The 25,586-nt window shown below is 43.8% G+C and overlaps 2 protein-coding genes across 4 annotated transcripts; one reads left to right on the forward strand and one right to left on the reverse strand.

Annotated features, from left to right (window-relative positions):
* Positions 1-8: 8 nt before the first annotated feature.
* On the forward strand, positions 9-16,156 carry GEMIN5 (gem nuclear organelle associated protein 5). 2 transcript variants are annotated; one of them, XM_058848374.1, is made up of 28 exons: positions 9-222; positions 379-533; positions 985-1,166; positions 1,496-1,647; positions 1,854-1,985; positions 2,151-2,283; positions 2,677-2,836; positions 3,442-3,654; positions 4,340-4,425; positions 4,913-5,007; positions 5,585-5,721; positions 6,150-6,223; positions 6,617-6,798; positions 6,903-7,042; positions 7,487-7,658; positions 7,885-8,112; positions 8,605-8,718; positions 8,916-9,044; positions 9,344-9,439; positions 9,725-9,862; positions 10,152-10,299; positions 10,422-10,541; positions 11,447-11,657; positions 12,197-12,454; positions 13,107-13,269; positions 13,881-14,454; positions 14,883-14,979; positions 15,551-16,156. In XM_058848374.1, exons 1-28 carry the CDS (start codon positions 51-53, stop codon positions 15,704-15,706), a joined length of 4,617 nt encoding a protein of 1,538 aa, XP_058704357.1. In that variant the 5' UTR covers positions 9-50; the 3' UTR covers positions 15,707-16,156. The 2 variants fall into 2 exon arrangements, with proteins under 2 accessions (XP_058704357.1, XP_058704358.1); XM_058848375.1 differs by having other exon boundaries at positions 1,857-1,985.
* A 1,708-nt stretch (positions 16,157-17,864) lies between these two features.
* Positions 17,865-25,388, reverse strand: CNOT8 (CCR4-NOT transcription complex subunit 8). Of its 2 annotated transcripts, none has more exons than XM_058848377.1 (7): positions 25,274-25,388; positions 23,805-24,002; positions 22,394-22,587; positions 20,406-20,567; positions 19,478-19,622; positions 18,723-18,833; positions 17,865-18,417 (listed from the first exon to the last, which is right to left on the reverse strand). In XM_058848377.1, the coding sequence occupies exons 2-7, from the start codon at positions 23,919-23,921 to the stop codon at positions 18,268-18,270; spliced, it is 879 nt and encodes a 292-aa protein (XP_058704360.1). In that variant the 5' UTR covers positions 23,922-24,002; positions 25,274-25,388; the 3' UTR covers positions 17,865-18,267. The 2 variants fall into 2 exon arrangements, with proteins under 2 accessions (XP_058704360.1, XP_058704359.1); XM_058848376.1 differs by lacking the exon at positions 25,274-25,388 and adding an exon at positions 24,655-25,251.
* Between the last annotated feature and the right edge of the window lie 198 nt (positions 25,389-25,586).

A 25,586-nucleotide genomic window follows, 5' to 3' on the forward strand; every position in this document is an offset into this window, starting at 1 on the left:
TGCGGCGGCGTGCGCGTCGCTCGGCGGCAGGGCCCGGGGCGCGCGGGGCGATGGCGGCGGAGACGGGCCCGGGGATGGCGGTGCGGGCGCTGCCCGCCTCCCCCAACTGGTACAGCAGCCGCTGCAGCGACGCCAGCAGCGACGGCCGCCTCTTCGGCTTCGCGGCGAGACACCGCGTCTGCCTGCTGGATGTGGCCGCCGCCGCCGCGCCCGCGTTTTACGGTACGGTCACAAGAGCTTCCCCGGGCCCCGCGCTGCGCGGGGGGACGCGAGGCCTCCCCGCCCCGGGAGCCCAGGGAGGGCACGGGGGAGGCGGGGGTTCTGGGATGCCGGGGGTTTCGGAAGGCTCCCCGTGAGGATTTCTCGCTGTCGTGGCAGGGGAGCTCATCGGGCACACGGACAGGATCTCGGGGTTCGCCTTTTGCCACTGCCCCGGGCAGGGCAGGCTCTGCGCCAGCAGCTCGGACGATGGAAGCGTCAGAATCTGGGACAGCGGGACTCTGTCGCCAGTGCTGGAGTACAGCCTGCACCAGGTGGGAGCCGGCCACACGGGCAGGGGACACCGGGACGCGCGGGCTGCCCGCCGGTGATTTAGGGCTCGCACACAAAGCACGCTCAGGCTGCTTCGCCCAAAAATGATTTTGAAAGCCGGTGGAATTGAACTCGTTGGACGCTCCTAGCCGGCTCTTTGTTCGTAGCCTGCGGCGCTGTTCCGTGCTGTAATTAGCTGCTGCTCGCCTAAAATGATCTCAGCAAGTTGCTGTGGCCCGCAGGACAGACTAAATGTATATTTGGAGGAATTACTGTGGCTTAGGAATCCCTATCAGCAACTACATCCCTCCTCTAAAGCCTGGAAGCACTGAGACCCTCAGGGACAAACCAGAGTGATGCTGGGCAGTGCTCACAGATTATTTCCTGCCTGATATTCTCTGTTAGATTGCAGTAAAATAGCTTTAAACGGTTCCAATGCTGTTCTTCCTGCAGAACGCGATCTCAGCGCTGCACTGGTCACCTCTTGTGAAAGATCTGATTGTGTCTGGTGATGAGAAAGGTGTCATTGTTTGTTACTGGCACAACAGAAGTGACAGCCAGCAGTTCTTCCCAGAGCCCCGAACGGTTTTCTGCCTCACCTGTTCTCCTCATCATGAAAATCTGGTGGCCATTGGGTAAATGCTCACTAATTAATATTCCTTATGGTTTGTTTGTCACTCTTCTTCTGCAAGAATTTAATTGTGAGGTTTTGCTACACAGTTGAAAGTTAAATTTTAAGAGGTCTTGGTGGCTGTTCTTTCAGTTTTTGGAGTAAAACAAATTAGAAATAACATTTAGATTTGGTAAACCTGCAAAGGCAAAAAAATCTGTAAAAGTGTAATGGTCCAGGCTGGCTTCTCTGTAATAGGGTGATAGTGACCCTGGAAGGAGCCTGTAAATCACCTTGGGTACTATTCCACAAGCATCCAATAATCTTTTCATTAATTTAAAACTCTGCTTTCAGCTACAAGGATGGCATGGTGGTGATAATTGATATCAGCAGGAAGAGAGAAGTCGTGCACCGGCTGAGAGGCCACGAGGATGAGATCCATTGTCTGGCCTGGTGCCCTGTGCCTGGGGAAGAAAGGTTACCTGCTTGGCAGGATGAGCTCCAGGGTATGTATGATTAACAGTTTGTGGAGTAATTTTTAGTTCATGTAAATGTCCTTCTAGAGGACTGAACTTTCTACAGAAGGTTAGTAACTAGCCAAGCAACTGATAAGTTCAATAAAGTATGTTCTGATACAAATCAATATGATTTTCAGCTTTTTTATGAAGCTTTGAATTTTAAAGCATAATAACATGACTTCTGTGGTATTCAGCAGCTCCTTCAGAGGAAGGCAAGGTTCCAAATGGGGAGCTGATACAGGACACAGCCACGAAGAAAGGTTGTTACCTGGCTTCAGGAAGCAAGGATCAAACCATACGAATATGGAGCTGTACCAGAGGCAGGAGTAAGTAAGAGATAAGCAGTCACAAGGTGTGGGATAGCTCTTGAACTGCAGCCTTTGGGTGCTGAAAGCATGGGGAATATCATTAAAGCTGCAGATTCACAGGACTCCTCTATCTGTTTGAGAATTTCCATGTGTGAGGTCCAGTGATGCCTCCTGGTTTTGCAGGTGTGATGACTCTGAGGCTGCCACCCACCAAGAGAAGAGGTGGAGCCGTGGATCCGGCGGTCAAGGAGCGCATCTGGCTGACGGTGCACTGGCCTGCTGCCCGCCCCACAGAGATTGTGTCCAGTGCCTTTGGGTAAGTGGGGCACTCAGCAGCAGCTGCAGATTCATTTGTTCCTACTGAAGGAAGTGCTGAAGAGAAAACACACCCCCTTCTCCCTTCCTTTCCACTGTAACAGAAGAAAATGGGCCAAGAGTTAGAGTTCAGGTGTTGAGAAAATTACTGTTTGTTCTGTAATTTGTCTTGTAAGCAACTGGATGTTGACTGCTAATAGCACTAATTGTGGGTTTGCCCATCTACTGGGAAAAATGGTCAGTTTTCTGGTGGTGTTTGTATGTGTAGCTTTGTACAGGCATTGGATGTCTGAAGAACTCTGTTACTCATGACTTGCAGCTTATTTGTGATATGGTCTGTATAGAGCCTCTGTTCTTCTGAATTGAAAAATTTAAATAAATTCCAATTTTGCAGAGGAGAACTGCTCCTTTGGAATTTGACCCAGCCTGGGAAACGCAAGTGGACTCTTCTGGGATCTTCAGAAGGACAAAACCACTCCCGAATTGTGTTCAATCTCAGTTCTGTGAAGCACCAAGACAGAGAGTTCCTTTTTTCCATTTCAATGGACAGAGATGTAAGAACCATTTAAAAATTAGCATAGGAATGCTTCTACAATACAGTTTGACTGAGTGGCCACAGTTTTTCTCTTGCAGTGGGTTTATTTTAGCATTTTATAACATCACTTCCTAACATTTGTTCTGAGCACAGGTTGTGTATGTTTCTGTTATTTATGAGCTCAACCTCTTACCACGGTGGAGTGAATGCTTATGACATTCTGGACTTGAATAGTAAGCATTTAATGAAAGGTGTTTTCCACTTCTTTTCCTCTAACAGTTTTAAAAGGCCTGGTTTGCCTTCTTAAAATCATTTAATTGTACAAACTAATGCATCTGTTTTTTAATTGGGTTTTCTTTTCAATCCTTGGCCTTTTATAGGTGGCAGAGTGTTTCCTGCTTTGAAATTGGAAGAGAAATTTAGTAAAATATATTCATTGTGTCCATTCCAGTCTTGCAGCTACTGCAGCCCTATCTGTGACATGGAATCCTCTGGGTTCAGATCACATCCTGTCAAGCCTTGAATTTGACCCTTTGATTCTTAATTTCACTTCTACTTTGTTTTTTTCTTGCCTTATCTGTCACTCTGTATTTAACCATTCCTTGTTCCTTAAATATTCTTCAGGTGAAATGCTGGGATCTGTCAACTCTGGATTGCAGCTGGACCATGCCCTCCCTTGGAGGATTTGTCTACAGCCTTGCCTTCTCCCCTGTGGACACTGGCTGCCTCGCCATCGGGGTTGGGGACAGCATGATCCGAGTGTGGAATACTTTGTCCATGAACAACATTTATGATGTTAAAACCTTCTGGCAAAGTATAAAGTCCAAGGTTACAGCAGTAAGTGTGCTTTGGATTCCTTTTTTTCCCTCTCCCATCTCTTTTCACTCCGTTTTTTTCAAGTATGTTTTTCTCTCTCTCTTTCACTCTGAAGGTTTGTCCCAACTAAAATGAAATAAAGCCAAGTTATTCACTTTATACTCAATTCTTTCTGTATACAATACATTTTAGAATCTGGCAGCGAGTTTTTAGACCTATTTACAATCCTAGAAGCTTGCATTTACATTTAGTGGAAGTAAGCTGAAGTCCAGCTGGCTGTTATGTTACTTTTTCACTTTTATCCTTCTTCATGATTCGTCCTTGCTTCGTTCATGGCTGCCCTTGCTCTCCAGGGAACTTCAACAGATACAGAAAACTGATCCAACCAACACAGTTGTGTTCAGTTGGGGTTTAACCACAGATTGGTCAAAAGCTACTGCCTGGTAAAATAGCTGGCAGCTATTTTTTTTGTAATGTAGCTATCAAATAGCATTTTAATGATTTTAGTCCCTTGCATCTTATCCCATCATAACTGGAAGGGGAAAAGCCTTTGACACTCAGAGCAGAGTGATCAAATCAAGTGGCTGTGGTTGGAAGGGTGGGTATCAGGTCCTTGCTCACCACTTCCAGCATTTTCCTTTTATTATTTAGCAATAAAGTGTTTGTAACTTAGGTCATTTTGTGTCACTTTATGTTTTTCTTGCAGTTATGCTGGCATCCAACCAAGGAAGGCTCCTTGGCCTTTGGAACAGATGATGGAAAAGTTGGCATTTTTGACACCTTGTCCAGCAGGTATAAAAGTAGCTTTCAAATTCATTAGTGACAGATCCTGCTGGTGTATTACCACTCAGGGGTGGTGTGGTCTTTTCTGAGGGATACCTTTGCTGTTAGATGAGTGAGATTAAATTAAAATTAGTTAAGCAGTCAGATTTTTCAGGGCATTTTTTAATTTCTGTTATGTCTGTGAGCTTCTAAGGTGATCTTGCTTTAAGGTAAACTTAAAATTGCGTAACCAGAGATCACCTGTGGGAAGACATCAGTTCAGGAAGACTTTACCCAGAAAGACATTCTCAGGGAAGGAGGAGCAGCAAGGAGGGGAAGGTCACCAGGGCAATTATGTTACAGTTGTAGTAGTATCCTACAGCAGATGGCAAAGAAAGCTTGTAAACTGTTGAGCCATGGTTAAGCCATGGCTTTAGGATGTTGCTTTGATTTTATCTTCTTTTAATTTCCATTTGCTGAAATCTGACTGCCCCTGCTTCCTTATCTTCCTGCCCAGTGCTAAGAATAAGCCACCTCAGATCTCCAGCACCTACCACAAGAAGACAGTGTACACCTTAGCCTGGGGTCCTGCAACTCCTCCTCTGATTGCTGGTGAGTCTTCCAGCACCTTGTGACAAAGTAGAATGTCCATTCAGAGCACACAGATTCCATGAAGCTGCTGTTCCCTCCCTTCTTAGGAGAAGGGGAGCCCCATTTGCTTTGGAGCAGCTGAGAATGTGCTCTGCTTGAGGAGCTGTTAACAGTTTTGCAAGGGTCCAAGCTCTTGTAGTTTGTGAATTCTGGTCCGTTCAGGAAATAGGTTTGAGTAGAGCCCCACACCTCTGGACTTGCTTCAGGGTGTTACAGACCAGGAACTTCACAGGTTCCAGAGCTCCTGCCATTTGAACTTAATCCTTCTTACACAACTTGGATTTTTTTCTTTTAAGGACTAAAATTTAAAGGGAATTTTACTGTTTGCAGTGATTGTGCGATGAGAAATCTGTTGGTAGAAATGATAGAAACCCTTTAATAGGGTTGTGCTGTGAGAATTTCCTGCTGCTGGACCACAGGCAATTGAAGGATGTGTATTGCTTTTTGAAATAATGCTTTGATTTATAGTGGGAGAGATTAGTTCTGTGAAGACTGATGAGGAACAGAGTGTAATTAGCTCTTTTTCTCTGTTGGATAGGAGAAGAAAGTGAACAGCCCTCTGTAACTTTATATAGTTGTGCTGGAGAAGGAATTGTTTTCCAACACAATCCCTGGAAGCTTAATGGAGAAGCAAATGACATCAACAAAGTCATCAGAGACACCAATTCAATCAAAGTGAGTATGAATTTGAGGGAGTTTTATGAATTCATAGTAACCACACCAGAGTTTCCATAGTCTTATAATTGTAAGTTTCTGATTTTGCCTTTTTGATGTATCTGTAACAAAAAACTTGAACTCCTCAGTCTCCACAGGTGAACTTCAGTGACACTAACTGACTCAGACTATTTAAAGAGTTTATATGTTTGTGTCTGAAGGGGGTGGTTGGTATTTTTTTTCTCCTAGTGTCAACATGGCAATGTCTTTTTCTGGCATCAGTTGCTTAATTTTCTACACTGTGATTTACTTGGGAAAGGGAAAGGGGGGATAGAGTTTAGGTTTAAAACTGTGTGTGGCTGTCTAAAATAGAAAATTTCCAGTTGCTCTGTTGAATGTATGTGAGAGAGATTTAAGAGTTTTTGGCAATAATTGTCTTCTTTCTGCAGCACAAGCTGCCTGCACGTACAGAGGTCAGCTGGAAACCAGATGGCAAACTCCTGGCTCTTGGCAATGAGGATGGGTATGTCTCACTTGTGGGTTAAGGTGGTGTCTGTGCTGATCCTGACTGCAGTCACTGGTGAAGCAAAAGTACTTTCTGTTGCCCTGGTTTGTCTCCATTCTTTCACTGCTGATGTATTTGAATCATGATAATAAAGCATTCCCTGCTGTTATTTCTTGTAGCTGCTCTTGGCATGGAGGATCCTCATTATCACATAAAATTCTGTTTCAAGGATCCACTCATGGTTGAAATGTACTTTTGCTGATCAGTGAAACCAGGGTTTGAGTTGAATCCAAAAAGCACAAATGCAGTTGCTCTAATTCATGTCCTTTAATTCTGCTCATGCCAGATAACAAAGAAGTTTCCACTTCCACCAACTACTGAAATTCTTACACTGTTGTTCTTACATTTCAGCTCAATTGAAATATTTCAGGCACCCAACTTGAAGCTGCTCTGCACCGTCCAACAGCATCACAAGCTGATCAATGCCATTCGTTGGCACCATGATCATGGCAGCCAGCCAGAGCTGAGTTACTTGATAGCTTCAGGCTCCATCAATGCCACCATTTATGTGCATAATCTGAAGAATGTTGTAGGTAACAGTTTGCAGATTATATTCCAAATCTTGGCATCTTTTTTTTTTGTTTATTTCTGTTTGTTCCTTCTGGCCATACTCAATAATTTTTCTTTTTTCTTTCAGAGAACTCTTCAGAAAATCCTTTGATGATAACAGAGCCTTTTCGAACTCTGTCTGGGCACACAGCTAAAATCACAAGTCTTTCTTGGAGCCCCCACCACGAGGGAAGATTAGTGTCTGCTTGTTATGATGGCACTGCACAGGTATTGTCCCAAGCACCTCAGAATTGTATTTCAAATCATCCATTCCACAGCTGATCAAAGAACAAAACTTGTTTTTGTGAGATAAATTATTGAAGTACCGTGAGATAAATTACTGAAGTACTGCAAGTTTACCTTTGGTAACCATCTGCTGGTTCTGGATACCTGATATGCAGATTATGTTGTGATTTGTGAATTGATTTGTAAGTCCAGTCATTAAGGTTTTCATATTAGCACTTTTGGGTCCTGAGAAAAGAAAGATGTTGTGCAGCTGTATCAATGCAAACAAAGGAAGGCCTGCATTTTCTCCATTTGCATGTTGGTGTTTGAAATACCCCTGCAAAATCCCAAAAGAGAAGTTCCTACCTGTGCAATTCACAAGAAAATACAGAGTATTAGGTGAAGAAGTGACTTTCTGAGTAATTTGATTTGTTTCTTGTTGCCAAGGTGTGGGATGTGATGAAGGAAGAGCCACTCTGCAACTACCGAGGGCACCAGGGCCGCCTGCTGAGTGTCCAGTGGTCACCAGTGGATTCAGATTGTGTTTATACAGGAGCAGATGATTTTTCTGTTCACAAATGGCACATCTCCAAGCAGGAGCACACACGGCCTCCTCAGGGTGAGTGTATTCAAACAGAAGATCTTTCCTGAAGGTGATGTTGGAGCTGAGAAATGGAAACTTGCAATGTTGAAATGATGCAAGTTTTTGTGCTGTATTCCAAATCTGCCTCTTCCTCTTCAGGAATAAACTGTGTCTAGGTTTAAATTGAGTGTCCTTAATTGGAAATTAAGTGTTGATCCTGAGATAGGGGCAGTAAATACACTAAAATTTACACCTTTTACAGGCAAAAAGAGTATAGAATTAGAGAAGAAAAGAAGTATACAGCCAAAAGTCAAAGCCAAGAAGAAGAAAAAGCCTGTAGGCAAGAGTCCAGGCAAGCAGGATGCAAATGATGCCATGAATGGAGATGACAGCATGAAGGAAATGCTGCTGGAGGAAAATGGAGTGTCAGACCATGAAGAAGAAAAAGAAATTCAGGAGGCAGAGTTGGCTGATAAAGTCTCTGTGACTGGTAATAATCAAATCATCTTAGTTCAGTGTTTCCCAGACTGCTCAGCCCTCAGCATCACCAAGTTTCATTTTCATGCAGATTTTCTCATTGTATGGTTTTGTTGAAATTGTCCACTTGAAATGAAAAGGCTCTGGAATGCCTTTTATAATTTTCTAAACTAATTTGGGACTAATTGTCTTTAGATAACAAGATTCTGGCCTCATGAAGAGAGTTACTGTGTTTGGCTTGAAACTGTCATTTTTGATCAGCACTGATAATCTTTATAATACTGGTGGATCTTCATTGGTGTCTCTTGACATCTCATTTAGCCTTCTGACAGTTCTCTGTTTTCTTGATATTTCCTTTCCCTAAAAAGCTGTTAAGTTCTATGGCAAAGTAAAGCTTGGTTTCTGTCTATTTCAAAATTACCGTAACAGAATGTGAGTAGGTGAATTATTCTGTGTGCATTCCCATTCATTGCTTTTCCTTTTTTTGAATCACTTGACTCCACAGTGTCCAGGGATACATCTTCATCTGCATGTGATTATTCTTCGTTCAGCTTGCCAAAGCCTTTTGTGACCCAGAAAGCTGCTCCTGTGAAAAAGGATCCACCTAAAGATAAACCAGGTTAGTATATGTTTCAGGGCTTTTTAACAGTCCTGGGTCAAGGCACAGTTCCTCATGCTGGGCTTGTTTGGCTGCAGATTCCCTTCCTAATGTGACACCAAATAAGTGGTAGAGAAAGGAAAGGGTGCTTTTGAAATAAACTGAGGAGTTCTGCTGTAACTGCAGCAGCAGTGACTAAAATTTGTCTGATTTTTCAGCTCTTGATGCCTCTCTGAAGAAGAGGAAGCCTCGTTCTATTCTGCCCTTCAGCACATTAATGGATCACAGAACAAAGGAGGAATTATATCAGGACTGCTTGAGGCTGGCTGCATGTCTGAAAACTAAAGGTATCGGTATAAAATTTAAAATACTTAGAGGGTAGGTGCTCCCAAGTACTCAAAATCAAGTGTCCAGGGACTTCAACCACAGGACATTATTTTTTCAAATCCTCACCTTTATCAGAGTGTGACTTGGTGTGATACCAAACTTAGATCTGAGTGTTGACCATCAAATTATTACATCTTCTGTACAGGAAAGAAAGTAGAAGACAGAAATATATGCCAACAGTTGAGTGGTACAGTGACTTGGCACCTTCCAATTCCCAGTTCTATGTTAAATCCTAAATATTCATTCTTCTCTGGTTTAGATAATAATGAAGATGTGTCCCCTGACCTCAAGGATTGCATCCACCTGGGGCTGTTCACAGACAGGGATTCTCTGCACAAGATGATTGATATGGAAGGTAAGTGGCATAAAGAATATGTCCACTGTAACTGTTCTATTCAAGTAGAAAACAAATTGGGAAAAACACTTGAGTTTTCTTTACTGTGGATCTAAGTCTAGGATTAAGGATGCAGCTCTGTGTGAGAAGAATATACATCTTTTTCCCTGTGATAGTTTTTACATCTTTCAGATGCAAACCTGCTTTATCTTAAGCTTGAATGATTTCCCTTTTGCCAAGCTATTTTACTGTGACAAATGATGCTGTTGTACTCATGCTGATGGGAAGTGTGTTTGCTTCCAACAGGAAAGCACCACTTGGAGAATGGGCACGCAGAGCTCTTCCAGCAGCTCATGCTGTGGAAAGGAGACATGAAGGGTGTCCTCCAGGCAGCTGCTGAGAGGGGGGAGCTGACAGACCAGCTCGTAGCCATGTCACCCATGGGTAAGTTTGCTCTAGCACCACATAAACTGGTGGAATTGGCTGCCAAGGGTCCCCTCATTCTGGAGGTTCTGGGCAGAAACTCAGGAATTAGTTCTTTGTGATATGATTAGCAGTCCTTACAAGACCTGGTTTTGCCCCACTTCATTGACTTGTGTTAGGATGGTTAAGAAATAGAAACTAACGTGGGGCAGAGAAGAGGTACTAATAATGAGGAAACCAGTGATGGTATCACACAGGAATTCTTCCAGTTATAAAACTGCCTCCAATGGTGTTGCCTTCTCTTTTGCAGTTGGGTACCAGGCCTGGGTTTGGACAGTGGAAGCCTTTGCCAAGCAGCTGTGTTTTCAGGAGCAATATGTGAAGGCTGCCTCCCATCTCCTGTCCATCCACAAAGTCTATGAGGCTATTGAGCTCCTGAAAGTGAACAATTATTACAGGTTGCTGTATATTTATGTTTAGAACTTTATCTTGGGGTTTTTTGGCGGGGTAGGTTGAGCATTTTGGCTCACTCTTTGCACACAGATGAACTTTTCTGTCTGGTTTCCCTTATGTGCATTAGGGAAGCAATTGTAATGGCTAAGGCCAGGCTACGTCCAGAAGATCCAGTTCTGAAGGATCTCTACACCAGCTGGGCAGCTCTGCTGGAGAAGGATGGTCATTATTCCATGGCTGCCAAATGGTGAGTGTTACTGGGGAGAAGGCAGAATTGGTTCCATGCCTAAAACAAAGAAGGTTATTGGTTTTGTATCAGTTGAAATCTGTTAACTGGTCTGGTCACTGGTTGTCTAAGGTGCATTCTGAGCCTGTCTCACTAATTTCCTCTAATGTAGGTGGGAAAAGAAGCTTTAGAGAGCAGTTCAGAGCAGAAAGCCCAAATGCCATATTACAGTAGAGACATCTCTTTCCACAGACATTACTGGAAGTTTCTGAAAACTAGTCTAGCAAGACTAAGGTTAGGCTGTCTGCAAAAAGATTTGAGATTTCCAGTCTCTCCATTGGAAGCATGCAATGCAGCAGTTCATCTTGTGTTTCTTGAAGCCTTAGCTAATATCCTGGTCATTGGGTTATCCTGCTCCAACTGGAGTGTGTTAACTTTGTGATTACCAAAATTACTAATACCCCTTGAAATATTTTGGCCAGAGTAGTGTCCTCTCGTTGATGCTGATTTCAGTTCTGGCATTGTTGTGGGTATCACACTTGGGAGAGGATTTGCCTGAAACCCAGAGAAATGCAGTAGGGACAAACAGCTGAATATAACCTTTATTTTCTGAATCTGTTTAGTTTTATTGCTCATCCAAGCCATGTGTAGTATGCAGACCACCAGAGATTTAAGTCCTCACTTTAAGGCTGTGTGACTGCCCCTTTGTGGCTTTGCATCAGATTGTTCAATTGTAAACTTTGATAAGAAATGTCTGTTAGTCTATATGTCTGTAGTAAACTTTGATAAGAAAAAGTGACGAGAGCTCTGAGAACCTGTGGAAAATCCAGGGTCATCTTCATTTGCATATTTGTGCTACTGTGTTGGAATACAATTTAAAAACTATTTTAGTACCTATCAACTTGATTTACTTTTATCTTTTTCAGTTATTTGGGAGCTTCCTCACCCTATGATGCGGTTAAAGTGTTGTCAAAAAAGGGGGATGTGACATCTCTTAAAACTGCTGCTGAGCTTGCTCTGGTATCTGGGGAGGAGGAGTTGTCAGCAACTTTGTCTTTGAGATGTGCCCAAGACCTGCTGTTATCCAGGAACTGGGTGGGAGCTCAGGAAGTCCTTCAGCAGCATAAAACTTTATTTGTGAGTCTGGTTCTTTCCTTTCCACCTTCTTCAGTTGTCTCTCTCCAGACTGACATAATTTGGCACCACTTCCCATATGTTAATAGTCCACAAGTGGTCCTTTGGGCTGGTTTTGCCTCAAAATATTTTTCTAGGAGTGTATTGGAATGACCCTATGGAATGGTCCTGGTGGGGAGGCGTGTAGACTCTGTGATTGTTATGTGAGAGGTTGTAGAGCAAAGTGGGATTCTTTTTCTAAGTGTAATATTGATCATGAGAAGAAAGAAGTGAAGTGCTTGCTGTTTACATTAAAGGAACAAGTCAGACAGCAAGGAGTCAAGTGGAAGTCCAGCTGCTGGAGGCTTAAATTTGAAATCTTACTGTGCACTGAGAAGCAGGTGGCTGCCTTGGCTTGCTTTGAGGTTTCCTTCTGACTTCCCTTAGGTTCTGTCACTAAGAAGCTGCTACCAGGCATGATGCTCTTTAGTCACTCTACCTGCAAGGGATTGTTTTTCTTGTTGCAACAGCTCAGTGCTTTTTTTTTTTGCTCCTTGTTAAAGGGACAAAGACTTGTTTTCTGCCTGAATGAAGTGCTCTGCAGGTGCCTCAGTGAAAGGAACCCCTGTGAGCGAAAGAGCCCCGTGCCCCCCTGTTACCACAGCTGGGAGCTGAACAGAGAGGCCTCATTTTTTGACATGGTGACAGAAGTGTGGCAGAACGTGCTGGGCATGGACACCACTGAACAAGCCACATGTGCACAGGAGCAGCTTTGCAGGACTGAGCATCCTCCTTCAACCAGCAACACACACCCAAAGCAGGTAAATGGATTTTGATCTGTGCAGGCACAAATCCTTACTTGGCGCTAGGCAGTAAACCCAGCCACTCTGTGGTGTTGCAGCAGCCATTCCCAGAGAACTGATGTCTGCACCGTGCTGCAGGATGGGTTTTTAGTGTGGGAGAGAGATGATCAGCAGCTGGGACAGCTTTGTGTAGCCACCAGTTTGTTTCTGCGTTGGTTTCTGTGCAGGGTAAGAGCTGACATAGGGTGTTAGGGGTCAGCACTGGGGCCACTGAGGTGTGCTGGCTGGGAGTGATTGACAGAGCTGAGTAGTCTCAGCACTTAGGCAGGGGTTTGTGTTTGACTGTTAGGGGTGGTAGGGCTGCTTGTTGTCAAAATACTTTGGAAGGTCTGTCCATAGACTGGAGCTCCTGCTGCTCTTCTCTGTGACCACAGTCAGTCACTGCTCCCACTTCTCATCTGTTTACTGAGACACAGGCAAACACAGTGGCTGATTTTACAGCTCCAAGTGATGTAGAAATGCTTTGTCTCCTGCATGAAGGAGACTGTGTAAATTGCACTGTCACTAAAATTGCTTTTGGTCAAGTCATGTGCTTCTGGTCTCTTCCACAGTTGTCATCAGCTCACTTTGCAATGAAACTATTAACTGTGCTCTCTGGTGCTTCCTGTAGGTGCTTTTCCATATCTCCCATGACCTGGCCCTTGCAGCCCTGAGCTGTCACTTGGGTATGTGGGATGAGGCAGTGAAAAGTATTCTTGGGGCTGTGACCCGCAGTTTTGATGCTGGGAATTTCACTCTGATGCAGGAGATTTGCACTATCATCCTTCCAAAGGGTAAGTCTCTCCTTGTGTCTCTTCTGGCACTGACAGGGCTCTTTCCTGCCAGCACAGCTGTGTCCATTAATGTTCCTAGGCTAAATAATGTTTGGAAGCACTAAGACATAGCCATATCTGTGGAAACTTGTGAAATTTGACTAGTGCAAAGGCCACTGGGCAATGAAAATTCCTGACTGTGGAAGGAAGCTCAGCTGTGTCACCTGGTGTGAGTGATGTAGGAAATGGAGTGAATTCTCTTAGGTTAGGGAGACAGGGGACATTAGAATGCTGTGTTCATTTCATAGCAACACATGCTCCAACTTGTGCCCCATTCTCTTTTAGACTATGCAATGCATTTAGTTTGTGGCTCTTGATTATGTAACTCTTATGTTTTGCAGCTTGGAACCAAAGAATTTGCTGTAGCTGATGAGAACATTTTAGCCAGAATAGAGTATTGTGTTCACAAAGATGCCAAAGATGTTTTTGCTTTCATAGTTCGTGTACTGCTCTGCCAGCATCTGAGTAAATCCCTGATTTGGGTTTCCAGGGTTTCCTGGTTCATTTACCAGATCTGCTCGTTGTCTTTGGAAAGTTTGATGAACTATTTGTAATCCTTTTCTCATTACTAGGCTGTGATGACCTGAGAGACAAACTGGACAGCACAAACTCTCAGAGCATGGATGCCTGCAGGAGTCTGGAGGGCTTTGTGGCTTACAGACTGCTCTATGACCTGTGGTGGAACCCACCCAGAGACTCCCTTGGCCTGCAGAAGGCTGTGTTGGATCCTGTGCTGTGTCCCAGTGAGCAGACAGCTCTTGAGGAGAGCTGTATTTCAGGTGACCCATCCCCTGAGGAAACGGTTCAAAATGCAGCTGAGATGGGTGAAAACCTCTGCAGTACAACTGAAGTCCCTAAGTGTGAGACACAGAACAACTCAAGAACTGACTCTGTTGATTTGGTAGACAGACAGTCAAAACTGAAGGGTTGCCAAGTACTCCTTTCAGAAGAGATGGCTGCCTTGCAGAACACCCAGAGGGACATAGCTGAGGTCCAGGAGACTTTAGCAGAAATGATCCGCCAGCATCAGCAGCAGAGGAACAATCTCCAGGAAAACACAAATGGAAACACCCAGGGAAGCAACTTGGAACAGAGTTCACAGACTGAATTAGACAAACCGTGCTCTGACAGCAACCAGATGAATTGGTAAGATTCAGCACATGAATGAATGGATTGAAAAGTGTTGCTTTTTTTGTGTGTTTGTGCAGCAAATTTTTTGGTTTTGCCTAGACTGCCTTTAATCTCCATCTCATCACCCAGGAACATTTGAATATACAGCTCAGAAATCTTGCATTTCCCCTGGGCTGAGCCACCACGTGCATAAACTCAGTGCAGCTGAATAGTTTTGTGATGCATGAGGTGCTGTTACAGTGAATAAACGGGGCAGCTTGAAAAAGGGAGGATAATGAAAAGGCTAAGCATGAGCTAAGAGTTCTTTGTTGAGCATTGGTTTGGGACTTTGGCAAGAACGAGCCAGAGCATAAAACACATGGCAGTTTTCTCCTGTGCTCCATGTCCAGGAGGCTACACAGTCACAAAACAGTTACTCACTACACCATCTCTTCTCTTGACAGCAACGATGAAGCAAAGCAACCGGTTACACTTCCTGAGCTCACAAAGCAGCTTCTGAAAGCGAAGCAGAAACTAGCTGAATTCCCAGACAATTTAAAGGTAAATTTTCAGAAGAGCCACTGCAGTTCTGAAAAAAGTCATTCTGTAAGGGCAGCCTCACCAGACAATCCCTTTCATACAGAAAGGAACAGGGATGTTCCTTGTGATCCTGTGGCAGTTTTGAGAATGAACTGACACATGGCATCAGGGTGGTATTTTTCTTTCGAGTATAATTTTCCCCATGCAGTTGGAAAGCATAGCTAAAGCTCCTGTGTGGGAGAACTCAGTAAGATACCCTGTATGAATCATCCCATGCATTTTAAGAGTAATCCCTTGCTACTTATGTATGAAAAAATAAATTTATAAACATTGAAATAAAAAATTTAAGCTATAAAATGGCCTTTATAGATTAGGATCTGTAGAAAGTACACATCACAGATTTGAAAACATGTAACCATGGTGATTGGGTAAGAAGGGGCAAACCTGCATAAATGTGAAGAGAAAATGCATCTGACTCCTGGCTGACTGTTCTGAGAATGGTACAAAGCAGTGTCTTTAGAGAGCTGCCTGATTATGTTGAACAACTGTAATATAAACTATCACACATCACTTTGTGTTCCTTTTTTTGCAGGTCTTCCCATTCCCTGACGTGCTGGAGTGCTGCCTCGTGCTCCTTCACCTTGGATCCCAGTGTCCTCCTGAGCTGCAGGAAAAGGCTCTGGCTCTCCTTAGGAAACAGGGTAGTGCTGGTGTTTACAAAAAGGCTGGCAGGAGCTTCCTGACATGACATTTGGAGACCAAGCTGTCTTCCTTGAGCTGCCTCCAGCTGCTTAACACTAAGGCTGCTCTTTCTGCAAGTGAAGAATTCTTTTGATGGCTGTGGCTGTTACTGATACAAAATGTCAGGTTTATCCACATCCACTTGTGCTGATCCACTGATACTTATTTAAGGAGACTGTTAGAAAACTGAAAAGCAGTAGAGCGTGGGCTTGAACTGTTATAATGGATTTTTGTAGTTTTTCATTTGTTGGACACTAGGCTGATGAAAGCTCTTGCTGTTTACATGCAAGAGAAAGTTTTGAGCAGCTGTGTAGTCTTTCAACAGAGGAGGAAGAGAAGCTGCCCTCAGGAAAATCAATGGTTTCTGTAAGCAAACTGAGCCTTAGGCCAGTATTGTTCTTAAAAGCATTGTGAGTTCATTTTCTCTCCTTTAAATAAAGTCTTCTACCACCATTAATTGGTATTTAATTTGATGTATAGAAATAAGTTCTCTAGAATGGTGCTATTCTAGAAAGTGCCAAAACCAATCCTGGATTTTGCAGTCTTGAACATGCAGGATTTTGACCAGTCTTGCAGCTTAAAGGCACTGTCTGTCTTGTTAGAAAAAGTAAATTCTCCTATGAAAAGTACAAGGGTGCATAAGCCTTAGTGGACACAGCACCTGTCTTAGTCATTTTTAGGAGCAAGATTTTAAATGCAGCAAAAAAAGATCATGGGGGAAAGCATGCACCATGAATTTAGAAAGTTTCAACTACAGTAAAGATTATTAAAAATTAAAAGTAGTAGTGATGGATTTTTTAGATCAAAAGCTGTTCCAGCCAAAATGCAGACTTAATCCTGACAGATTTCCTGGTTCAAGCTGAATAAAGCCTCAGAACAACTTCAAGAGCAGCAGGTGAAAGCCAGGGGTTAGACTGAGACAAGATCCTGTTGTAGATGTGTTTAATCTGTGAAGTGCTGCCACCAATTTGAATTTGCAAAATTCTGTACAAAGCACCTGAAAACCAGGCGGGGGAGCCAGTGCTTAACCAAACTGCCTTCTGCACATGCAGCAGGAACCACTGGAGTTTAGATGGAGCTGAAAACTTCACACACAAGTTTGTCCCTTCAAGTGGCCACTCTGCAGTGCAGGAATACTGCACAGACTGTGAGATGTGCTGAGAGCAGCAGGGAGAGAATACAACTCTGCCAGAGCTCTTCAGCTCAGCTTTCCTCAGCTACTGGACAATAAGCTCAAAAGACATTTTACTAAGAACTACCCCAGGAGCACATCATAAATGGTAAAGGAAACAAACTCTTGAGCATCTTCAGGCATGTATCTCCCAAATTCAGATTCCAAAGCCTCAACTGTGGAAATTCTAGTGCTTGATGGAAAATCCGAAACAAAGCCTGGTTTGAAAAAATTTATTTTACAAAAAATAAAAACTAGTCTTTACAAACATTTCAAATACTAGCTCTAAACCTCAACTCTTTTAATATTGGATTAAGCTTGTTCAAAATGCCAGTCGTAAAAATTTTTAAGTTGGACATGTCCAAAAGGGTTGGTTCTTTTAAGAAATGTCATTACAGAGCTGTTGAAAGAAAAATGCTGTAGAATGTTTTTCAAAGTCAGAATCCCAAGTTCTTCATCCTCTTAAGTACTTTTCAGGTGTTTATAATAACAAAAAAAACAGAAACTCAGGGAAAAAACAGAAACTCTTTTACCTTTTAAGCATATTATAAAATTAGGGGCTGGAGAAACAGGGGGGAGAAGAGGAACAAATATTTGTCCATGCTGGCCGAGTTGTGTTGCGGGAGAAGAATAAAATTTGTAGGTTTAAGTTGAAGAAAACTGAAGTCAGAGTATTGGTCCAGTCCCCTGTCAAAGGTGAACTTTTGGGCCTCTGAATTTCCAAAACATTTCCTTAATACCCGTAAGAACAAAGCTGAGGCTTAGTATGGGTCAAAGCAGTAACAGAGAATTAGAAACTAAGGAGTGCTGATCAAATAAGCTCCATTAATCTCCATTCCCTCTGTTGTTAAAGCAAATCTCTGAATATTTTTAGCTGCAAGGATCATTTTTAATGTCATCCATTCCCAAACCTCTGCAGTGATCAAAGGGAGCAATTTCCACAGAGATAAAATAAGCAACACATGAGGTGAAGCTGTCACCCTCACAACATGCAGAAGTTTTAAAATAAGCTTTATAAAACACAAATTGCAAATTTGCGGGCGTGTCTGTGTCCATTTTCACTGCATTTCCAAACCCTTAGCTCTACCCAATATTCTACTGGTAAATCTTCCTTGCAGATTCTGTACAGTATAAAGAGGAAAAAAACAGAGGTATACACAGTAGGTTCTGTCCTTCGCCCTTGGTATTAAAAATATGGCAAACCACAAAGGCTGGCATTAGGAATTCAGTCAACTCTTCTGGGTTTCAAAGGAAAATGCAGCTCTTCAGCAAAACTGCAAGGCTTGGTGCAGCCTGTGTACTGGAGATGCTTTTTGTTCGATACACTGTTTAGGGAAAATGGTTGAGGACAGCAGCTGCCAATATGGTAAACATGTTCTGCTGAGGGGCACCACTCATCAGGGCTGCATGTTGTTGATAATGGCCAAAATGCTCATTTTCTCTTGGGCTGAGTCCACATCTTCGTTTTGTTTCTGAGCCACTCCTGTGCCAAGGCCATACAGTCGTCCGCAATACTTTGCATCATCAATTGTATCCTCGAAAAATAACTGCAGATTAAAAAAGAAAAAAAAGAGGAACAGGTATTGTTTAATTGTGCCTCTAAATCAGAAAACATCCAGTGTTAATTAACAGTTTATTTGAAATCAGCCAACTCCAAGATGGAGTGTACAAATTAAAATAAGCACATGAAAGACAAGTAAACAGAACAAGTCTGTGCCAATATCAGCAATTCCTGTTCCTGACAGTTTGAAGTGCGATGGCCACAAGGCTCAAAAATCCAAAACCAAAACAAACATCGGGTACTTGTTGACATTTATGGACAGGAAGTGGAGAAGGAAGGACACTGCAGTACCTCTTTCATTCTGAAAAAGGCCATTCCTGTGAGAAGAGAGTCTGATCCTGCCTGGTGTTGTCGTCCAATTCGCTGCAAATCCAGCTGATCTGCCACTTCCTGAAGGCCACCCTGCAAAGAGAAGAGATTTTGTTTTGGAAGATCCATCTCTTGCCAAAACTGCCACATTTCTCCAAAACATGAGGGCAAACAGGGTATGATGAACCAATGCAGATCCCAGCAGTACACACACTCCAGCTGTGAGTGAAACACAGTGGGGAACGGTGTTCAAGAGTGCATAAATAACTCTTCTCAAATTTAGATGCCTTCTTTTCCTGTTGCAGATACTTGAGATAACTTGTGAGTACATTCATAGGTTACACATGCTGGGCCTTTCCCTCCCTTCAGTCAAGGCTGTGATTCAGTAGATAAATTATCTTCAACATTCTTACCAGTTAATCAAGTCATGGAGTATTTCATGTAAAAGAAATACCCTTGCATTGGAAACATAAATATGCTGAATTATAATTAGCCTCTGGTACACAAACCACAAGGCTGTGGCAATGTCCCCTTTATAATAAACACATTGGCAAGTCTGAAACTTGTGAGGGAAGTGCCCATTAGACACAAACTGTGTCTCAGGTGCTTCTGTGTCACTACTGACTTTTATACACATTCCTGTTTTAAGACAACATAGGGAGCAGTTCTGCCACTTGTATTCCTGTACATGTACAGTGTTGATGCCCATCACCTGCTTTCTGGGGAGATAAAAGTACCTTTAGGTTTTTGCAGCTCTTCATTAAGTACTTCACATCATAGATAGATGGGAAGAAAAGGTTTAAGATGTGGAAAAATTCATGTTCCTCTTCTGGTAACCTGGAATCTGTCAACAACTTCACCATGTAGCCGAAGTCATAACCACTGAAAACAAAACCACAGAGAAACCAGGTAAGCAGACAGTACCTATAATCCAAGGTACTAGTACCTCCTTTTTCCACAGAATTTTACTTGCTGTGTCTTTCAAGCCTTAACATTTTCTGATATTCATAAAACTCTAGATCTCAGCCAGAACTCATCCTGATTTTCTATGTCATCGTAGGACTTCAAGATGTTCCCCAAGTGCTTTCACTAGCCTTTGGTGGAAGAGCTAAGCCACTGGGAAGAATACACATTTCTTCCCAGCTCTGTGCATTCCCATAGCTAAGGGCAATACAGAAAAGCAGGAAACCCACAAGTAATCCTTGAGGCAGAAGGAGGTGGTGTCAAGTCTTTTCATTTGTCATACCATGGTCGACCCGAGGCTTCCTAATCAGGTTAGTTGAAATGCTACAAGAAAGATGTCTTAACCACACAGATGGAAGTTCAGAGCACCAGCAACATTTTAAGGATGAAGAAATAAAATCATTTACAAGGTATTTACTAAGTGTTAGAGATCACACTTCTTGAAGAAGATTCACATTCTTGAAGAAGCAACTTGTTAGTATTTCTTCAAGAGAGGGAGATTGTAACAGCAAAAGAACTGACAAGCAGTCAGGGAGTCAGATCATGAGGTGTCCTTACTTCTTCAACTTGGCCTTTGTATCTTGAAGCTTATTTTAGAACTGCGTGACTTATAATTTTTCTCCTTAAAATCTCTCAATCTCCATGGAAAATGCAGAGAATTAAGAGGAGATTTAACAGGGTCAGTCAACATCCTGGACACACCTGTGGAAGGACAGCCATTTCACGCTGTCACTGAGGACGACCCCAGATGTCATCAGCAGCTCAGCAAAATGCAGGGTATCAATCCCTTCTTCTTCATGCTTCTGGAACTGCAGCCCAGAGCTGGCAAGGAGGTCTATGGAATCCTGAGAGTACATGTCTTCCCTGAAGGAAAAAAAACAAAAGGTTTGCACTCAGGTGCTGCCAAGACAAGCTCATTTTAGAAAAATTCTCCCCACACTATATCAAGAATTGGACTAACAAGTAGGATACTTCTGGGTTCCAATTTGTCTCTCTAGAAAATTCCAACTGACTCAGTTTCAATACCACTACTGCAAGCCTCCTACATCTCTAACAAGCTGTTCTTTGATCATAACTAGTTAACACTTCCACTGCTAATACAAATTCCAGATTCCACCTCCATAGGACTGAAACTGACAGTTTTGAACAATGTCCCTCCTGCAAGGTGAAGGGAAGCACCACAGATGAGGGCCCACAGGAAAGGGTAATTTTCCCAAACAGGAAGATGTGCAACTCTAAAGCACTGACCATCATTCCTGTCTACATTTTTCCTTTTCACTCCACAGCATGTACCACCTTATCAGCACCTCTACTTCCATCTCTGGGAGTAAACAGAATTGCATCATCCCTGACTCAGGAAGGAGGACAACAATGATGTGCTTGGTGGAGATCTGAGCAACAACCTGACTTCTTTACTGTGTCATTTGAGGGGGGAGGAAACACACAGAGCCAAGTTCTATCAATATGATACCTCATTTAAATGGAGTGATCACACAATAAAAAACACTTCACACTGATTTCAATACTTTTAAGAGGCTTACAAATTTGTGGAGTAAATAGTGCAGCTTTTGGAGTCAAGAACTAGATGATCTGCACACAGTAGCTACAAATTTTTGTAATGCTTTCCAATGACAGTTTCATAAAAATAGTTGATTTCCTCTACGTATGTGGTTTTGCCAGATAAACCCTTTCTTTATCTCTAGACTGTTCTAGTGGTAATTATGCTGAGTTTATAATTACAGGGGAAGGGATAATGAAACTTGTTTCAGCTGCAACCCAGGATATTACAGCATGGAGGAGACAAGAACTGCCACACTCCATTTAACAAGATTCATTCTCCTGAACAGATGTGATGATTACAGCAACATGTTTTTAGATCCCAGCTTATACTTAAGCATGGATCTGTAAAGAGTTATTTTTCTTTTTGATGAGACCAGCACATCCATTTATTTTTAGCAGAAAGAAATGTAGTTTTACACACACACATATATATCTATATGAAGTTTCAAACATTGTTCCAGAAAAAAATGGCACACCAAATTATCAAGAGAATGGGTAACAAGGATAGAATTTTAGCATGGATTTGATTTCCAGATACACTGTTGACTCCTGGCACTCCAAAACAGGTTCCCACATAGTCTGTACTGGAATCTGAATCCTTATGGCTCAAACCAGTCAGCAATGATGCGTGGACACCCGTATTTGCCAATGGAAAGCATCACTCCAGCAGAAGGGAAGAGGAAATTATTGCCAAGCCCAAAGACTCACTGTGATAGATTGGCATTTAAGAAAACAAAGAGAAACACCTAAGTAAGTTAACGCTGCTGGAGGCTGATGGGAGTTTTTCTCCTGGCCAATAACTTGCCATTTCTGAGAACTGACAGTAGTTTTGACCACTGAAAAGTGAAATCAACCTGTGAACACCACCTTAGGACGTAAGCCCGGGAATTTCTTGCTGTGAAGGGTAACAGAGCTCCAGCTGGCCCCCATCCCCTGCCCAGACCATGTGGCCCAGGCAGGGGCTGGGCTGGGCCTGCCATGGCTCTCGGCCGGGAGATGGGGCCTGTGGGGCTTTATTCCTTTTAAGTTTTAAGCCTGTTTTGCTCTTCTTCTAATCCATATCTCACAGCAAGAAATGAGTAAGTTTTCTAGTGATTTTTTAGCTAATGCTTTAAAACCACAACACTCACGTAAGGTTGAATTTGAAGTTGAACTGCCAGGTGTTGATGCCAGAAGGATATTCCCCCTTCTCATTTGTGAAAGTCAGGCCCAGCTGGATAATTTTCAGCAGGTCAACGTTACAGCGAAGGAGCTGGTACTGATAATCTATGGAGCTGCGGAATTCACCGATTGGCCTGACAACAACTCCGGGGAACTCCGTGTCCTGGGAGAGAAGGGAAAATTGAGTGTCACCATGGATTCTCTTAGGAGTCATTATTACCACTCTGTTAGGAGGACAGTCCAGACAGTGAAAACCTGCACTGCTTCTGAGGAGCAGTCAATGCCTACATTAACAAAAACTACTGTCAGTCAAAACACACCTCAACAACAGCAGCAGCAGCCAGCTATTAGATGAAACACCTCTTCCTTATACTGTGTGCTCTTTGCTGAACACCAAACTGCCATACTGTTTTTACCCTCAGATTGGGTCACTGAGCTTCTACTGACTATACACAAAATCTTTCACAACGAGCCCAGAGCTGTGCACCTGACACAAGAGGTTTATCTGTCTACTCTTACAGCACAGTCACTAAAACAGACCCTAAGAACACTTTCAGTGAGACCAAAAAGAAGCAAAAAGTTAATTTCCCATTGACAAATGTTAACAAAAAATCCATATTCACTTCCTCAGCTGAACTTGACACCAAAATCCCACACACTCTGCAGAGGCACCTGACTTTTGCCAAACTTTTAATGAGGTCTTCTCATATCTTGAGGTTCAGTGCTCCTAAGCAAAGCTGGCAGAACTTACAGGATCACAGCTAAAACCAGTTCTTTATCTAACACACGCTGGGATGCTGCCAAGCAGATACAGACTTGTAAGAGCAGGAGGAGATTCCTCCCACCTGGGGGAGATTATGCTCTTCTTAAACAAAGCTTTCTGAACATATTGTCTTATCTACAGACAGAATATTTTTCTTCCCTAAGAATCAACATCTGCCCTCACTAGAAAGGAGGCAGCCCAGCTGGCTAGCAGTCACTTGCAGGCCTTTTGACCTCCAGTCCCATGGCATCTCCTATAATCAAATGGAGAAAAACATTCAAAGGACAAACACACTGATGGAAAAATATGGACTTAAACCCAATTGTGACTTGTTGCATTTTCCTATTGCACAAACTAATACACTACGAATCGCTAAATATTAAATAAATTCACGTATTTAAGTAGGTCTCCTTCTTCCCCTTATTTCAATCAATCCATATTCAGCACTGCTTGTATAAATTCTGGAAAGCTGCTGAACAGCTTTTTATTTTGTCACCCCTTCTAGTTCAGTTTGACTGGAGGTAGGGAGAAATAATTTCTCACTCAAGAATCACCTTAGTCCATAACCCAAAAAAATCCCTTAACTAAGGCAATTAGGTCAAGTATAAAACATTTACCATAGCAATGTAGCTGTAACTCAGAACAATCTCCCGAATTTTCCTCATCTCTTCCTCCAGGTTGTTGGCCCATACTTCACAGATAACCTGGCTGTTCTCTGCAAGGGCTGCTGGCATCTTGCAGGGACCAGAAAAGGCAGCTGATGCTGAACTCAAATGACAATGTAGAATCACAAGCTGTGCAATCTTATTAGTGTGCTGCATTAAAGAGATAAATAAATAATGCCTTAAGTGAAGGAAGAGTAACATGTAAATAGATGCTCTGTAGGAGTCAGTCACACTTCCATTTTCACCTTCAAATAATCCATTTGAAGTTTATACCAAGTTGTTTCTTGCTTTATCACTTTCTGTAAACATGCTGAATGAAATCTAGAGCATCTGTTCACAATATAAGAACAGATGCACAATCAACAGTCCAGTTCTTTATGTAAAGAATCATTAGCCTATATTCCTTTTCCTGGCAAAAGCTTTGACACTTTAGGCACAAGATGTACAGGCAGTGAATCCTCATCTTTAATCCTCAGCTATTTCCCCATCCCTGGAAGTGTTCGGGGCCAGGCTGGATGGAGCTCTGAGCAACCTAGTCGAGTGAAATGTGTCCCTTCCCACAGCAGGATCTGTTAGAGAGGATCTTGAAGGTCCTTTCTAATCCAAACCCCTCTGTGATTCTATGATGAAGACAATTGTTTAAACACAATCTCCAGCATTAGAGAAAACAGTAAGTGACACGAATTTCAACGGGTGTGACAATCTAAAGGAGGATGCTAAGAAGATGGAGCCAGGCTTATCTTGGTGATGCCTAGATAGGACAAGAGACAGTGGGCAGAAAGTGATGCACAGTCAGTTTGACCTGAACATCAGGAAGAACATGAGCAAAAACTGCAGGGACCGGGCACAGGAACAGATTACCCCGAGAGGTTTTGGAGTCTGACTGAATGAAGATATTCCAGAACCGTCTGGACACAATCCTGTGCCACATGCTCTGGGATGACCCTGCTTGAGCAGGGAGGTTGAGCCAGGTGACTCCCTGTGGTCTCTTCTAACCGGACCCATTCTGGGATTCTGTCCTTCTCTGGTGGAACTCGGGACACACTGCAGCGGGGTGTTTCGGCTGGAAGCACCGGCGGTGCCAGCAGTGCTACAGCTCGGGTAAGCCACCGGCTGGTGCCCCTTTCCCTCAACAACACCGGCGAACCGCTCCCAGGCCTCTGCAAAGAGGCTCGGGCTCAGCCCACGGCCGGGCCCTGCGCCACCAGTTACCTGGCACCGTCACAGCCCGGCCCGGCCCGGGGTCACCTCAGGGCCCCCCTCACAACCCAGGGGCGGCCGGACGCGGCTCATCGCGGCCGGGAAGCGGGAGGGCCGCTGTCCGCGCCGCTGCCCTCTCAACCCCAGCCCCAGCCCTGCACCCCCAGTGCCGCTCCCGCTGCCGGTCCCGCTGCCTGCCCGCCCGTCCCGCTCCCCGGTACCTCCCGGCAGCCGCGGCCGGGACGCGCCGCTCTCGCCCCGCGCAGCCGCGATGGCTCCGAGTCCCCCCCGCCGCGAGGAGCGGCGCTTCCGGGTCTCGCGCCGCTTTGGCTCTCGCGAGAGAGAGCGAGACATGGCGGAGCCGACGGCGCGCGCGGCAGGGTTGGGGAGGGGGCGGGTACGTTAGTGCGCGGGGCCGCGGTGCCCGCACTGCGCATGCGCTCATCCCCGTCCGGCTCGTGGTTCTCCTCCTCCTGCCCCCCCGCAGTGCAGCTAATGGGCTCGCCCGGGCTCCCCGCGCTACAGACGGCGGGC

This window comes from Poecile atricapillus, chromosome 13 (genome assembly GCF_030490865.1).
Source record: "Poecile atricapillus isolate bPoeAtr1 chromosome 13, bPoeAtr1.hap1, whole genome shotgun sequence".
NCBI classification, from domain to species: Eukaryota; Metazoa; Chordata; class Aves; order Passeriformes; family Paridae; genus Poecile; species Poecile atricapillus.

What these genes read in the sequence shown, in the direction of transcription:
- GEMIN5 (XM_058848374.1), top strand. Translation starts at nt 51, where the DNA reads ATGGCGGCGGAGACGGGCCCGGGGATGGCGGTGCGGGCGCTGCCCGCC. An exon ending in GAGACACCAATTCAATCAAA is followed by an intron (nt 5,722 to 6,149) that starts GTGAGTATGAAT and finishes TTCTTTCTGCAG; the next exon opens with CACAAGCTGCCTGCACGTAC. An exon ending in CACTATCATCCTTCCAAAGG is followed by an intron (nt 13,270 to 13,880) that starts GTAAGTCTCTCC and finishes TCTCATTACTAG; the next exon opens with GCTGTGATGACCTGAGAGAC.
- CNOT8 (XM_058848376.1), bottom strand. Translation starts at nt 24,783, where the DNA reads ATGTGGCACAGGATTGTGTCCAGACGGTTCTGGAATATCTTCATTCAG. An exon ending in AACTTCAAATTCAACCTTAC is followed by an intron (nt 20,568 to 22,393) that starts GTGAGTGTTGTG and finishes TTTTTCCTTCAG; the next exon opens with GGAAGACATGTACTCTCAGG. An exon ending in AAATGGCTGTCCTTCCACAG is followed by an intron (nt 19,623 to 20,405) that starts GTGTGTCCAGGA and finishes TTTTGTTTTCAG; the next exon opens with TGGTTATGACTTCGGCTACA.